Below are 15,469 nucleotides of genomic sequence, written 5' to 3'. Positions count from 1 at the left end.
TTTCTGTGCACTTTTATATTAATGTAATTTATATGAATGCCAAAGAATAAGTAGCTGAACATCTATGTAGTAGTAACATCTATGTTCAGAATCTGGGAGAGTATCTCTGACTTCCTCCCACAGGGTCTTATATGCCGTCACATTTATGTCAAAAGTCAAGAGCGTGTAAAACACACTCACGGGAAGATTGTGTTATTTCACACGCGCAGATATTAACTGCGCACTCACACAATATAAGTTCTCGCGCACAAATGAGTCAGGAGAGTGATCCAGGCGGCAGCGGGGGCGTATGGAGCTGTAACCCTAACCCTAACCCTATAACCCTAACCCTAACCCTAACCCTAACCCACCACGCGTGAGAGTATCTGCTAGTCGAGCACTTTCTCCTCGCGCTCAGTTCAACTGTGATCGCGTGCACTCCAGTTCTGCTCACATGCACTTGATTTCTGCGAGCTCAATGAAAATCTGATTGACAGTTTGGGGCGGATACCAAGGGAGGAACTGCCCTCTTGTGATTGGTAAATTTCAACGTGGTCACACCCAACAGATTCTCCTTGTATCTTGATTGACAGCTTAATTTAACTGAACAACAGGCAGCCCAGTTTGGCCAGATTGTGGCGGTAATGCGCATAGCGTTGTTTGCCAATTCTCCTTTGGCTTATTATGATTATGATGATTATTGTTGTTGTGGTTAGTTATTATTATTGTATAATTGTTATATTAACATGAGTGATTTTAAATTCTATTCATAATAATACTGTTAGCTATAGCCTACATTGTAGCTGCAGGTGATGTTGGTGGTATACATACAGTATTACACAGAGTTGTTATGATTCGTTCCGGATCCGCCCCAGCACACCCCCTGCTCCCAGTCTGGACCCTCGCCCCTGCCCCGGACCTCTGGTCCACTCTGCTCACCCCTGCCCCGGACCTCTGGTCCACTCTGCTCACCCCTGCCCCAGACCTCTGGTTCACTCTGCTCACCCCTGCCCCGGACCTCTGGTCCACTCTGCTCACCCCTGCCCCAGACCTCTGGTCCACTCTGCTCACTCCCGGTCAAGACCCTCGCCCCTGCCCCGGAGCCCTGGTTCATTCTGCTCGCCCCCTGCTCCTGGTCCAGACCCTTGCCCCTGCCCCGGAGCACTGGTTTGCCCTGCTCATCCCCTGTTCCCAGCCTGGATTCCTCACCCTGAGCTCCTGTGCCCCCTGGACCTTCCTGGACCCTGAGCACCTCCCCTCCCAGTGACTGCCCCTGCACTCCCCCTAGAGACTTTAGCACACTGTTCACGTTGTCACCTGCTTTGTTCTGCCTCCATGTGTTTGGTCTGTTCGTGGTTTGAGTCCTCCCAGCCCAGCTTTATACGCCAGTCCCTCACTAGTCCCATGTCACTCCTGTCCCTCTAGCTCCCCCCTCTAGTTTCCCCCTAGTTTTCTGCCCAGTCACATTCCCAGTCCTAGCCTCGTTCCGTTGTGCCCTGGTTCCCTCTGTCCTTGTGTAGGTGTCTTGTTGGTATCCCTCCATGTCTGGGTGATTGTCTGCACCTGTCTCGTTATGTCTTGTTGCACACCTGTACGTTGTTCCTTGCTTGTTCTCCCAGAGTATATATGCCGTCCTGTTTCCTTTGTTCTCTGTCGGTTCATTGTCAATGTTACCGACTGATTCCACTACCAACGATCCGTCTTTGTGATATTTGTGAAGCATGTACAGTAAGCACTTAGATGGCAATTTGCGCTGTAGCCTAACCATGTCATTTTATTTTAGTTTCATCTTCTTTTATTCGGTCACAGTTATTAGTGATATGTCTCTGTTATGTGTGACAAATAAACATTTCAAATATTGTTGGTATTGTTGGTCCAAATCACTGCTAAAATACATATTTTAAAGGTTATTATGAAAACGTTTCAGTGCTTATTCACATACATTTCGGTCTTGATGGGCCTACTAACTAAATAAGAAAACCCAGACATTGTTGTGAGCAGCTGCGTTAACCTTTCCCATTTGTCTCTGATTTTGGTTGACTAACATTAATCGTGTAACTAAGTTCCACAGCTCTTCAATCAAAGGTAAGTCATATTTGGATGGCAGGCTATATCATATTGGTAATATCATACATCATATCAATCAAAGGTAATATCATATTTGGATGGTTATAGGTAAGCTAACTTAGTCTAATGTTAACGTTATTCTAAGACTGTCTCATCTTCTAGCTTTAAATGTTTAATGTGATTAACTAGTCATGCATTGAGATCTTAATGTGTTCCATTATGTGCTTGCTTTCCGCTGTTAACGGTAACCAGGCGGATGTTAGAGGGCAGAGGGCAGTCCCTCCCTTGGTATCACAAGAGGGCAGTCCCTCCCTTGGTATCACAAGAGGGCAGTTCCTCCCTTGGTATCCGCCCCAAATTGTCAAGCAGATTTTCATCGAGCTCGCAGAATTTAACGTGGAGCAAGAGAGGCCGAGTCCCACGTGCAGAGCTGCACTGTGAGGGCGCAGAAATCAAGTGCATGTGAGCAGAACTGAAGTGCACGCGATCACAGCTGAACTGAGCGCGAGGAGAAAGTGCTCGACTAGCAGATACTCTCACGCATGGTGGCTCCATACGCCCCCGCTGCCGCCTGTATCACTCTTGGTTGTTGAATTTGTGCGTGAGGACTTATATTGTGTGAGTGCGCAGTTAATATCTGCGCGTGTGAAATAATACAATCTGCCCGTGAGTGTGTTTTACATGCTCTTGACTTTTGACATAAATGTGACGCCATAGTCTTAACAGCTGGGCAGTGCCATAGGGAGTGCCCACCTCCGCACAACCATGCCAGCATAGGGCTGAGGGGGTTGGATCCATTGTTTTAAGTCTACAGGGGGTGATGCATGCTGTGTAGTGTGTGTAGTACTGTGTAGTGTGTAGTATTGTCATTGAGTCTATTTTTGCAGTAACTGCTGCACTTATTCTACTGCTCGTTTCTTCGGGAGACTGTTTTGCCACGGGAACCAATCCGAAGTTATGTTCTGCTGAGGGGCAGAACAGCAGACAGAACACAGTTCCTGGTCAAAATGGAATCGGAGGAAAATCGTTTGATAAATAAATTAATTACTAGAGCTAATAAGCCATAACCGTTAACAAACAGCACGCTACGGCTACGCTAACAACTATGATGACTGCTACACTAACAGGCTATGCTAACAGCTACGCTAACGACCAGTGAGATTTGGGAATGTAGCCATTTAAAAGTTTAATCCCAATGATCAGCTAGGATAGATCATGTACAGTATGTCATATTTTCATTTTCAAATATACTGTAACATGTAAGTATTGACATGCCAATGTTGTTCCGACACACACACACACACGCGAGCGCGCCTCAGTCTGCTCATTCATCAACATTGTTTATCTTCCTCAGTAAGTAGGCAGCTCTGCTCTGCTGGACTGCAGTGTAACATGTCCTACCTGCTTGTGCATCTCAATGTTGAGTCCATAAGACATCTCGTAGTACTGCAGGAGAAAAAGTGGACAAATTACACAGTATGAATGGTTATACTTTCAGTTTCCAACACACACATGCATACACACACACACACGCTCATATATATTGGTTCTAGTGACTGTGTGTAAACATAGAGGGTGTGAAAAGTGCCACTTTGGTTGCTTGTTCACAGCTTACTTACAACGTGTATGAATGTATGTGTGTATGTATATACATTAGGGGTGTGCCGGGAGCCCACTATTTGTATTTGTATTTGACAGCTAATTATTCGGATTCATATTCGTATTCGGAAGTGGGTGGGGCTTAAACCGGAAGTCGGTTTAAAACGGTTTAAACTGAGGGGAAATGTCATTTATTTAGCCTAATATTAATTGGCATTGCAATTGCTGTGCTTTCAACACATCAGAATTGCTGTTTATAAATATTATTATTATTATTAACATTAATTATGAAGTATAATTCCTCCTCCTCATCATCCTGTATGTTTTTATTTTAACAAACTATGAAGTGTCAGAACCCCACCACCACCCTTAACTGGGGGACATTCTACATTTAGTTAGAAACTGAAAAACATTTTTCTAAATCAAAATATAAGTCCTCATAGCAACTTTGCTAGAACAGCTAGTAGCCCTATTTCTCCCGTGTCATAATATCTAATATATTATCTGCAACCATGTGACACAGGCAGCGTGGTGTACTAGTAATGGTTTTCACAAACCCAGCAATAAACATGTATTACTATAAACATAATTGAAAAGACAAACATTTTACACTCAAACCAATAAACTAAACTCTAAACTAATACATGCCTATGTTGTAGGGCAGGGGTGTCAAACTCAAATACACAGTGGGACAAAATTTAAAACTTGAACAAAGTCGCGGGCCAACATTGAACAAATTAAAAAATGTATATGGACCCAAACAAGTTTTGCTTTAACATTGAATATGCACTTATCACTTTCGCTTTTGGTGCGCATCAATGGTGTGCACTAACATATGTGAATACGCCCTCAGACACAAGTGTTGGTGCTCCATCTGCTCAGTAGAGAAGCTTGTAAAACCCTGACTGTCCTACAGCCATGCAGACAGACAGACAGGCAGGCAGGCAGACAGGCCGGCAAGAAGGCAGACAGGATTGAATGAACAGGAACAGAGCAAACACAGCGGCCGGCTAGGTCAACACAGGTGTCTCTATCACAGTGAGACGTTACATAACGTAAAGCTTCTGTTTTCTGCCTTACTTTTCGCCATTTTTAAGAAGGGGTAACACGGTAACAGTTGTAGTATGAGATTGCTATGACTACTGTCACAGAAGAGAGGGCGTTTCTGGGTCCTGTCTTGATTGACGCGCCAAAACAACAGCAGAGCATTATGGGATTTGTAGTATTAGGGGTAAATGCGCTGTATAATACTGGCGGGCTTGCTCTAGAAGTCATTTGGTATTGCCTCGCGGGCCAAATATAATTACACTGCGGGCCAAACTTGGCCCGCGGGCCAGAGTTTGACACCCCTGTTGTAGGGTTTGTGTTAGTTTGAACCGGTTGCATTTTAGCTGTGGAACGTGAGAATGCGCTCGGTCAAATTGATTAACTTATTGGGTGGAAAAGTGGCTAAAAAGTCTTTAATCCATATGTAGGCTACAATAAAAACCGAAAGTGTTTTTATTGTAGGCCTATATAGCACGATGGATTAAAGGCTTTTTAAACACTGTGTGCTTGTTAACCCAGAAATAACTCAGAAAGTTGTCAGGAGTCGTAATCTAAAGTTTCTGCTTTCTATTTCCTTTTCCAAACAAATCGGAGGGGTCATTTCATGTCACTGCTTCAGCACAACCATTAAACACAAATTATATAGGTCTATTCAAATTAGGATCATGTGTGAGCCACTACAATAACGCGTAGGCCTAAATGGTTCAAAAAAGCGTGAGCTTCTAGAACACGCTCGGGCCTATGCGCCAAATATTCAATATATAAACTACATATTCAATCAATCATGCATCCATCCATCCATCTTCATCCGCTTATCCGGGGTCGGGTCGCGGAGGCAGCAGTTCCAGCAGGGGGCCCCATACATCCCTTTCCCTGGCAGCATCAACCAGCTCTGCCTGGGGAATCTTTAGCCGCTCCCAGGCCAGTGCGGAGATGTAATCCCGCCACCTAGTCCTGGATCTACCCCGTGGCCTCCTCCCAGCTGGACACGCCTGGAACACCTCCCTAAGGAGGCGCCCAGGAGGCATCCTCACTAGATGCCTGAACCACCTCAACTGGCTCCTTTCAACGCAAAGGAGCAGCGGCTTTACTCCAAGTCTCTCCCGGATGACTGAACTTCTCACCCGATCTCTCAGGGAGACCCTAGCCACCCTCCGGAGAAAATTCATTTCGGCAGCTTGTATCCGTGATCTCGTTCTTTCGGTCATGACCCATCCTTCATGACCATAGGTGAGGGTGGGGACGAAGATAGACCGGTAGATCGAGAGCTTTGCCTTTTGGCTCAGCTCTCTTTTCATCACAACAGTGCGGCAAAGCGACTGCAGAACCGCACCAGCTGCTCCGATTCTCCGGCCAAGCTCCTTCTCCATGGTTCCCTCACTCGTGAAAAAGACCCAGATACTTGAACTCCTTCACTTGGGGTAAGGACTCATTTCCTACTCGGAGCGGACAGACCACCGGTTTCCTGCTGAGAACCATCGCCTCAGACTTAGAAGTGCTGATTCTCATCCCAGCCGCTTCACACTCGGTTGCGAACCTATCCAGAGAGTGCTGGAGGTCGCAGGCAGATGATGCCATCAGGACCACATCATCTGCAAATAGCAGCAATGTGATCCCCAGCTCACCGAACTGCAACCCCACCTCTGCGCGGCTAGGCCTCGATATCCTGTCCATGAAAATCACAAACAGGATTGGTGACAAAGCGCAGCCCTAACGGAGGCCAACCCCCACCGGAAAGGAACACCACTCGGGTTCAGATCGTGGTGGCCATGCCTCCCAATCACGCCCCTCCAAGTTTCTCCATCATTGCCCATGTGTGCATTGAAGTCCCCCAATTGGACAGTGGAGTCCCCTGCAGGAGCCTCAAACAGGACTCCACTCAGGGTCTGCAGGAAGGCTGAGTACTCTGAACTGCTGTTCGGTGCATAAGCACAAACCACAGTCAGAGTCCCCCCCCCCACAGTCCTAAGGCGCAGAGAGGTGACCCTCTTGTCCACCGGGGTGAACTCCAGCACAGAGGCACTCAGCTGGGGGCTAGCTAGTATAGCCACACCTGCCTTACGCCTCATACTGTGAGCAACTCCGGAGAAGAACAGGTTCCAACCCCTATCCAGGAGTTTGGTTCCGGTGCCGGTGCTGTGCATGGAGGTTAGCCCCACCAGGTGTAATTGGTATCACTCCACCTCCCTCACAAGCTCCGGCTCCTTCCCCCCCAGCGAGGTCACGTTCCATGTCCCCAGAGCCAGCCTCTGCCGCTCGGGTCCGGTCCGTCGGCACCCACCGCTTTCACTGCCACCTAGTTGGCAGCACACCCGACCACGACAGTTCCTCCCGCAGGTGGTGGGTCCACGGGACGGAGGAGATGGTGTCTCCACGTAGCTCTTTGAGGCTGGGCCCGGCCGGGCTCCGTGGTAAGCCCGGCCACCAGGCGCTCGCAGGCGGGCCCTCCGTCTGGGCATGGCTCCAGACGAGGGCCCCGGGCTTCCTCCGGGCCTGGTCTCTCTTCCTCTTAGTTCTTGATCCATCTGGGTTTTTACCTGTAACCCCAGGTAGGGGTCATGCATTTGCACAGCAAATATGACATAAAGACAAATTAAATGTAGCCTAGGCTAATAGGCTAAGCCGAGTAAAATTACTAGGCCTAATTGTAGGCCTATAGCCTACTCAAGTTCCAACAGTGCTTAAACCATGGGTAAGTAGGGTATTGTAGTGAAATTATTCTTATAATTTTTTTTCAAATCTGTTTAAATAGTTTATTATTGTTATATCAGAGATAAGGACTTTGATTATAGCCTAGGCTTACACTAGACTACTCTGTTGTGCCGATAACTGAACAGCATGGATCAAACATTTGATCAGTTGTGTTTCAGTTGTAAAAATATACTTTTATAATTATTTAATTATTTAATTATTTTACAGTTCACATAGGCTATTGCAGCAGGTAGGCTACGACAAGAAAACAAAATCCAATAACTGTCTCAATAAACCAGTTAAGGGACAAAAGCCCTCTGTGCTGCTTACGTTCGTTGCCTGCCTAGTGCCTACTATCAGCGCGCTCCAAACTTTCTCTCCCTCTCCGCGTTGTCTAGACGTCTAGACAGACAGCAGGTGCGAGACTGCAAGCGCGTGTGCCTCTGTTTCTCTCTCTCTCTGTCTCTCTCTCTCTCTCTCTCCCTCGTCGTGTCATGTCAACAAGCAGACAGAACGTGCGCGTATCGCTCGCTCATACTGTATTTGACTGTTCCTCCCCTCCCGAATATTTTTTACAATATTCGTATGAATTTAATATTCGGGGAAAAGCTACTATTTGTACTCATCCGAATACCGTATTCGGGCACAGCCCTAATATACATACACATACACACACGTTGGCGTTATACAGCGCAGCTCACTACAAAACAACGGGCACATGCGCGGTAGTTCGATCGCGCTTTAAGTCAATGGGTGAGCTCACATGACCGAATGAGTGCTTGCGTTGTGAGCTCAGTGGTGCGTGTATGTATGTATGTGTGTCTGTCACGTGTACCACGAAGGGGTTCTTGTTCAAATATTACAAGATCATGTGTGCATTTGTGTATGTATGAGATCTAACATAGCCTACATACATACATACACGTTTGCTCCAACCAGCGCAGCTGTATGTGAAACTGCTTACGCAAGCACGGTAAGCCACCGAATGAGCGTCACCGCGTGACATCACCGAATGAGTTGCTGCTGTTTTCACTCTTGAGTATTGTGTGTGTGTGTGTGTATGTATGTATGTATGTATGTGTGTATGTATGTATGTATGTATGTATGTATGTATGTATGTATGTGTATATGTATGTGTATATGTATGTATGTATGTATGTGTATATGTATGTATGTATGTATGTATGTATGTGTGTGTCTATGTTTCGACTCGCGTAATGAATGACTTCAGTACATCGCCTCAGAGAATGAAGATGACTATGGTAAATATAGCACTAAAAATATTAATATTGGCGTGGTTAGTTGACAAGACCATGCTTTGTGGGTAGATCGTATGCCAAATCAATTTGTTTTTTTGTTTAGATGTATCAGCTTTTACTGCAAGCTAGCTAGCTTCCCAGCTAACGTTACATCATTGCCTAGGCTAGCGAAGTGTCTAACAAGAGTGTGGGTAACGTTAGACGGTCACGTTATGCGAATTCAACTCGATATATTCAGTGGCTATTGCTCCTACAGTATAAGCCAGGGTAAGCCTGGCTTACCCATACAAATCCAAATAAAACATGTTTTTTGCGGCTTCTTTCAGTGAAAGAGGGCACAACTTTCAGACTGTTTTTGACTTAAATGCATCTTGTATTCTGCCATATCGCTTCATTTTCATCCGTGTTTAGCGTTTTGGTAGTGCTTTGTCGCCCCCTACAGTCCTCATGAAAATACAGTCCACGTTACGGTCCGTTGACAGCTGTCTTTCTAGCTCGTCATTCACTTAACATTTTAGGCCAGGTAAAATGATTCTGGCTTACGGAAATGAAGACCGAATGAAAAATCAACCAATCAAATTAGCCCACACATACAAAACCATGAATAATGTCGTCATCAGTCGAAACGTATGTCATTTGTCAAAATGCTTAAAAGTGGACGTAGGGTTAGCCAGTTCTCAAAGTGCTTACATTGGAATTCCCATTGACATTTTAACATAGTGACGGTTTTCCAATCAAAACTTGTCATGACTGTCCCGTCATTCACGTCACCTGTTAATCACATTACCCACTTTAACGATCTAGCTAGCATCAATGAACATGGAAAACTGAGATCTTGAGTATTTGTTAAAAGTTGATTCCAAAATGAAGTGGATTAAACGAGGTTGGGTTACGATACAAGGTATGTCTTTTGTGATTAATTACCAGTTGTTATGGCTGTGCGTTTTGCTTTGCCTAGATTTAATCAGCACTCGAGAGCGTGAACTTTGCTTCCTGGAGTGGTGGGCTAATAGGGCTAGTAGCCTAGTAGGCTAGTAGCCTTAACACTGATTAGTGAAGTAGGGGTGTAGGCTATTGAGTGCTGTGCCCTAAGGGGGTGTATTTTATTGTCCTGTCATTCCTCTTCGTGGTGCTTGGCTATTGTTGTCATATTATGTCTCTGTAGTTTATTTAGTGTGTCCCTAATAGCTTGGTTGTTTCGGGCTAAATATTTTCCTCTTATTCGCTCGCTCTCAAATTATTGGCCTTTGTTGACATGTTAAAAAACATCAGTAGCCTAGGCTACTGTAGTTTTCCTGTATGTATTTTTTTTTTTTACATATAAAAATGCCACTGCTCAGCGCCCTTCTGGTGCTGTGAAACCTCCCATCAGATCGGCATGATTTGAAAGCGCACCCCCCAAAAAATTGTGCTCCATTACTTTACAGTTTGGCTAGAGAAGACCGGTATTGAATGCAGTCAAACTCAGGCCTGCCAAGTTTGCCTGTAAGTCGGTGCTATTAAAATCGTCACAACTGTATTCCCTGCACAGTAACATTACTCATTCAGCACCAGCCTCCATTATTAACGTTATAGAGTATGCCTGTGATCAGAGAGGAGCGTGTTATTCCCTCTAGCCTTAATGGTTTGTAAATGTTATAAAGTGTCTATTGCAATATGGAGGTACATTATTATTTTCCATATGCTGTGTTCGAGAGTAGAGGTTTTGTAACTATCTTCTATTTACATTACTAGCCATATACATGTGCATGAACGCTCTGCAGTAATGACTTGGGGTGCTATTATCACAGTGCTTGTTGGGTCCAACTACAGATTGTTTGTGATGTTATAGATGGACTGTGTACCAGCCTTCAGATTTGACTCCAACAACCTCATGGTCATGGCAGGAGGCGGTTCCAGAGTTTTTTCAGGGGGGGGGGGGCACAGGGGGGACCCACTGTGAAGTAGGGATGGCACCAATGCGAGCGTGCGAGACAAAAATTTTGGGCACTTTAAAAATTAAAAAAAATAAGCATAAATAGGGTTTTAAACTACAATAAGATCAGATGATGATGATTTCCAAATTCCCCATTTTCACATAAAAATGAAGGCCTCTATCAACCTCTCTCAAAATTAAGACGACAAAGTGGAAACAATTACACTGTAACTGTACAATTAAGAAAGGTATGTCTTCATGTATTTCTTAGTTAAATTATTTACCTGGTAAGGAAGGAACATGCTTCATGACCTTTTCGTTTTGTCAGCATTAAAATTCTGATGTCCACTTCTTTAAATGACACTCATCATCATCATCTTTCTCATGTTAACTCACCATCAGTAGCCTAAAACAGATTAAATAGGTGCAATGCATTTGACAAGAATAACATTACAGCAGTCAATTTTCACACATTGCGATGTTTATTAAATGTTTGTCCAACTATATACATGTAAGTAGATCAATATAATTATCATTAGAACAATAGAAACAATTTTCACACATTGCGATGTTTATTAAATGTTTGTCCAACTATATACATGTCAGTAGATCAATATAATTATCATTAGAACAATATCATAAGAAATATTTTGATTGGTGTGTGTGTGTGTAGACATTAACTTAGTAAGAGGTCTATGTGTGGTGTGTGTGTGTGTGTCTCAGATTGTGTCCAGATTCCTTGGTCTCCTACACAGACACAGAATTCAAAACAACTGTATTTTGCGATTTCTGTGTCGACTACTAAGCAACTTTACAAACAGATCCATGTCCAAGGCCTTGGCTCTCTTGGACTCCACACTTAGCACCCCAAGGTCACTGAGTCTAGCATGGTTCATGGTGGTGCGCAAATGGTTTTTTATTAATCTCAACCTAGAAAAGCTGCGTTCACAAGTAGCTGTGCTTACAGGTAGGGCCATGGCAACTTTGCACAGTCTGAACAGTTCATGGAAGACCTCACCGAATGGCTCCAGGAAAACTGTAAACTCAAGCATATTGGTTAGATTTCCATTCCAGCCACCTTCTTCCTCTCCAAGACCCGTTTGGCTTGATGTAGCTCATGCTTAAGATCATCAAGGTTTGAGTTGTAAGCCTTTCCTAACAAAAACAGAGTTGTCTCACTTTTGGGGTTGAGTGCTTGAATTTCTTTCATGATATCACAGTTAGTTTTGGAAAACCGCCTCGTAAGCTCAGCATTCACGGTGTCTAAGATAGGATAGAAAACAGTCCTACGAAAATACTCCTCGTCTTGATCTCTGTCTAGCTGTCGCTGACCAATAGTGGATGTGACAACAGATCCACAAAGAGCAGAGCTCATCTTTGGCTGCCTTTTGGAAACCCTCTCTGTGCTAATGTTGCACTGGCGAGCAATGTCCAACACTTCAGTCCACAGCTCCCCAAATAAGGCTTCTTCTCTGTACTGTACAAATGTGTCCTGTAGTGACTCTATGAGGTCAACTGCCCTGGCTAAATCCAATGACGAGGATTGCAGCATATCAGAAAGAAACTTTGTGTCTCCCAGTATCCTCCGAAAAGTTGCCAAAAGGCCAATGAAGTTTAGGTCTATCTGCCCATACAGCCCACGTGCCTCTACACTTCTGTCTCCACTGTTCTCCTCATCAATCTCCTGGAGGACACGGAGAACAGCTGGAAGCCGGTCCATCAGGTTTCGACAGGCAAAAAACCTGCAAGCCCATCTAACATCACTAAGTTTGGGCAGCTCTCGCGGCGGCTGACCCTGGGTCATTTCTTGCTGTATGTCTTGCCACTTTTGGTGTACATAAGACCCTGAGAGAAATGTGTAAAGGCGCTGCAACAAAGAAAAAAAACATGATGCCTCTGGCACTGCTTTCACTGTGTCCACAATTACCAAATTAAGGCAATGTGCGTTGCAGTGCACATAAAAAGCATGCTTAGCCTCTGACTGAACCCTTGCAGACACACCAGTGTGTCTGCCGCTCATCACCGACGCTCCATCGTAGCCTTGCCCAACTAGCTGCTCTCTATATTCCAACCCAAACTTTTGGAGGCTATTCACTATCTTTTCTGTAAGCCCAGCAGCATCAAGCTTTTCAGCTTGTTCAAAATGCATGAAACTTTCATGCACTGTTCCCTGGTAATAGTATCTGAGTACTAATGAAATTTGTTCTTGTTTTTTGAGGTCTTTTGTCTCGTCAGCTAGGACGCTAAATGCCCCACTTTGTTTCACCTCTTCAGCAATGTCCTTCCTAACCATCTCAGCCAGCACTTCCAAAATCTAATTTTGAATGTTATGACTTGTGTATTTGGCATTGCCATGCTTTATTTTCTCTTTTACTAATGGATCATGTTTGGCAATGAGTTCCATAATGGCCAAAAGGTTTCCTCTGTTGCCCGAGTCCTCTGACTCTCGGTGGCCACGCTGCGCTATGTTTTGGGTGGCTGTACACCGCAGGACATCCGCAACAGTCTTAATGTACTCTCGATCATATCAAATCTCGTATCATTTTCCACACCTTTTTTATACTCTGCCCATGCCATCATGGCATTAACATGGTGCTCTGACTTTGCATGCATTTGGAATCCGCCATCTGTATACATGGCCTTTTTCCAGTTTGAAAAACCAGTGCCTGAGGAGAATATTGTCTCGGGAGCAGAAGGCAGTGAAAAATGCCTGCATACAAAACAATGTTGTCCTTGCTCGGAGCGTACTCAACCCAGGTGAAGTCTTTGAACCAGGAGGCATTGAAGGATCTTGTCCTACCCTTTCCGCACTGAGTTTGAGGGTAGTTCTTCAGGATAGGTTGAGCAGGGCCCGCAGCTCTTGTCTGAGAAATGTCTGGAAAACATTAAGTTTCAAAATGAGTCTGTGGAAACTAATCTGTATGGTTCATGCTGAAATTGGCCTATGTCATTGTTTCATACTCAGGTGTTCAAGGCAAGCTTTAATACTCTACCTTGAGGGCCTTTAGGTGTAGCAAATGCTCGCATAGGTTGGGCAGGGAGGGGATTGCTGCTGCTGCTGTCGTCAGAGTCTTCAGATTCCACATCAGTGTCCTCCCTGGTGGCATCTAAAGTCATCAAGATAGTTAGTCAACACTTCATTAACTATATTTGAGATTTCATTTCAATTAGCCTACACTTGTATAAATTTAGTTCAGACAATTAGCCATTGATTAGCTACTACCAATTGACCCCAAAATAAGACATTACTAACCATTGTACCCTATTAACTTAGAGCGCCTAAACCGCCTACTGGGCCCAGTCATTGGCTCGTTTATGTTTAGCCCTTTATAGATCCAAGATGACAATAGATATCTGCATACTTTTTATTTTCCATCACTCAACCCCTTGCTTTCACCTCAATCCAACATTGCAGTCCCTGGAGCCACATAACACCTTCAAATGCCATCATTGGTGCTGATCTGAGTTTCTGCCATACCTGCTGGTCTCTGGCTGCATTCAGGCTGCTGATCATCTCTTGTGGCACTTTGAATTTCTGCCACACCTGCTCGTCCCTGGCTGCATTCAGGCTGCTGATCACCATCTCTGGGGGTACTCTCTGCTGCCTGACCTGCACTCTGACTGTCCCTGTTTTTTGCCTGCCTCTTGCCAAAAAAGGCGGCTATTTTCTGCTGAAGTCCCTGCTGCTGGTCGTTTCATCTTGTTTCCCTGAGAACATGCATGCACACACACCATTCTTTTATTACACTCTCTCTGTCACACACACATTCCCTCTCTCTGTCACACACACATTCATACATCAATATTCTGAATACTGGATGCAATATAATTCGTCTAGACGGTACAGGCGGGCTGAGGCGCTACGGTATAGCTGGCTAGCTTACGTTAGCATTAGCTTGCTCTTGCATGGCAACATAATAGGCTACTCTAGCTAAACACTCCTCTAAGTAACGTTAGTCATTTCCAACATACAGTTTCGTTGTCATACAATGCTCACCTGTAATAGACATTACACATACACACATAGCCAAGATGCATCATGGCGGCAGCTGTTCCTATCTAGCAGCTAACGTTAGCGTTAGCTGACGTTAGCGTTAGTCAAATGCATTTGAACCACAGCAAGAGGTAACCACAATGCATTATCCAAAGTACTCTAGTCTAGTACAAACATACTTTACACAATGAAAAGTAACATTTTTCTTCCATTTAAATCAAACAAAAACGGACGGGCTAGCTGTTGGCTTTAAAACTGAACACCAGACCACGCACATGCAAGCTAAGCTGACTAACTGTTAACGTTAACCACATGAAAACGTAACCTACGTTTGTCCAATTGATGACATTTCCCCATACAAACGAAACCAAAATAATTCTACCACAGTAGAAATGTGCAAATATCTGCTAATGTTCTTACCTCAAAAAGTAAGATGTCCCACCCGGTAATGTTACCATTGCATTGCCTCGATGACTCGATCCAAGTCCAACTGACTCCTCTGCGAGGGAAAATACTTTTTTTCTCTTCATTCAAAACAAAAGTAGAGAAGGCTTTTTTTTAAGAGAAGGCTTGCTCAGCGCGCGCTATGCACGTTCAGCTCAGCAATCAGTGATTGACATCACTAAAAGCCAATGAGAATGGGGGGGCACACGGGGGGGCCAATCAGATCACAGGGGGGGCGGGTGCCATCCCGTGCCCCCATGGTGGATCCGCCCCTGGGTCATGGCTCAGGGAAGTACTATCCAGCTGAAGCGTCGGAGAAGTGATGCCCCTGAGGGAACAAGCCCAGAGGAGGAAGGAGAATTGTAGTTTGTTTTCTGTCGTGGAGTTGTCCCGAGTTGCCAGATGAACGTCCAGCTCTACCTGCTGGGAGGAGCTGAGCTGGAGTGAGGACCGAGGGAGGCGATAGGCAGCTAG

General features: G+C 44.9%; 1 protein-coding gene across 10 annotated transcripts in view; it reads right to left on the bottom strand.

The window, feature by feature from the left end:
- Positions 1 to 15,469, bottom strand: part of LOC311324654 (transducin-like enhancer protein 4) — a gene marked incomplete at both ends in the record, with an annotated part of 135,118 nt that overhangs the window by 105,186 nt on the left and 14,463 nt on the right. For 9 of the 10 annotated variants that reach the window (XM_084457177.1, XM_084457179.1, XM_084457184.1 and 6 more), the window contains one exon: positions 3,448 to 3,492. The exons of the other annotated variant lie outside the window; for it this stretch is intronic. In XM_084457177.1, the coding sequence (XP_084313303.1) occupies positions 3,448 to 3,492 (45 nt within the window). The remainder of the gene's footprint in view (positions 1 to 3,447; positions 3,493 to 15,469) is intronic. 10 annotated transcript variants of the gene reach the window in all.

The sequence above is a fragment of the Borostomias antarcticus genome (genome assembly GCF_949987555.1).
Source record: "Borostomias antarcticus genome assembly, chromosome: 23".
Lineage (NCBI taxonomy): Eukaryota > Metazoa > Chordata > Actinopteri > Stomiiformes > Stomiidae > Borostomias > Borostomias antarcticus.
The sequence above is the reverse complement of the archived record's forward strand: the minus strand, read 5'-3'. Positions and strand labels throughout refer to the sequence as shown.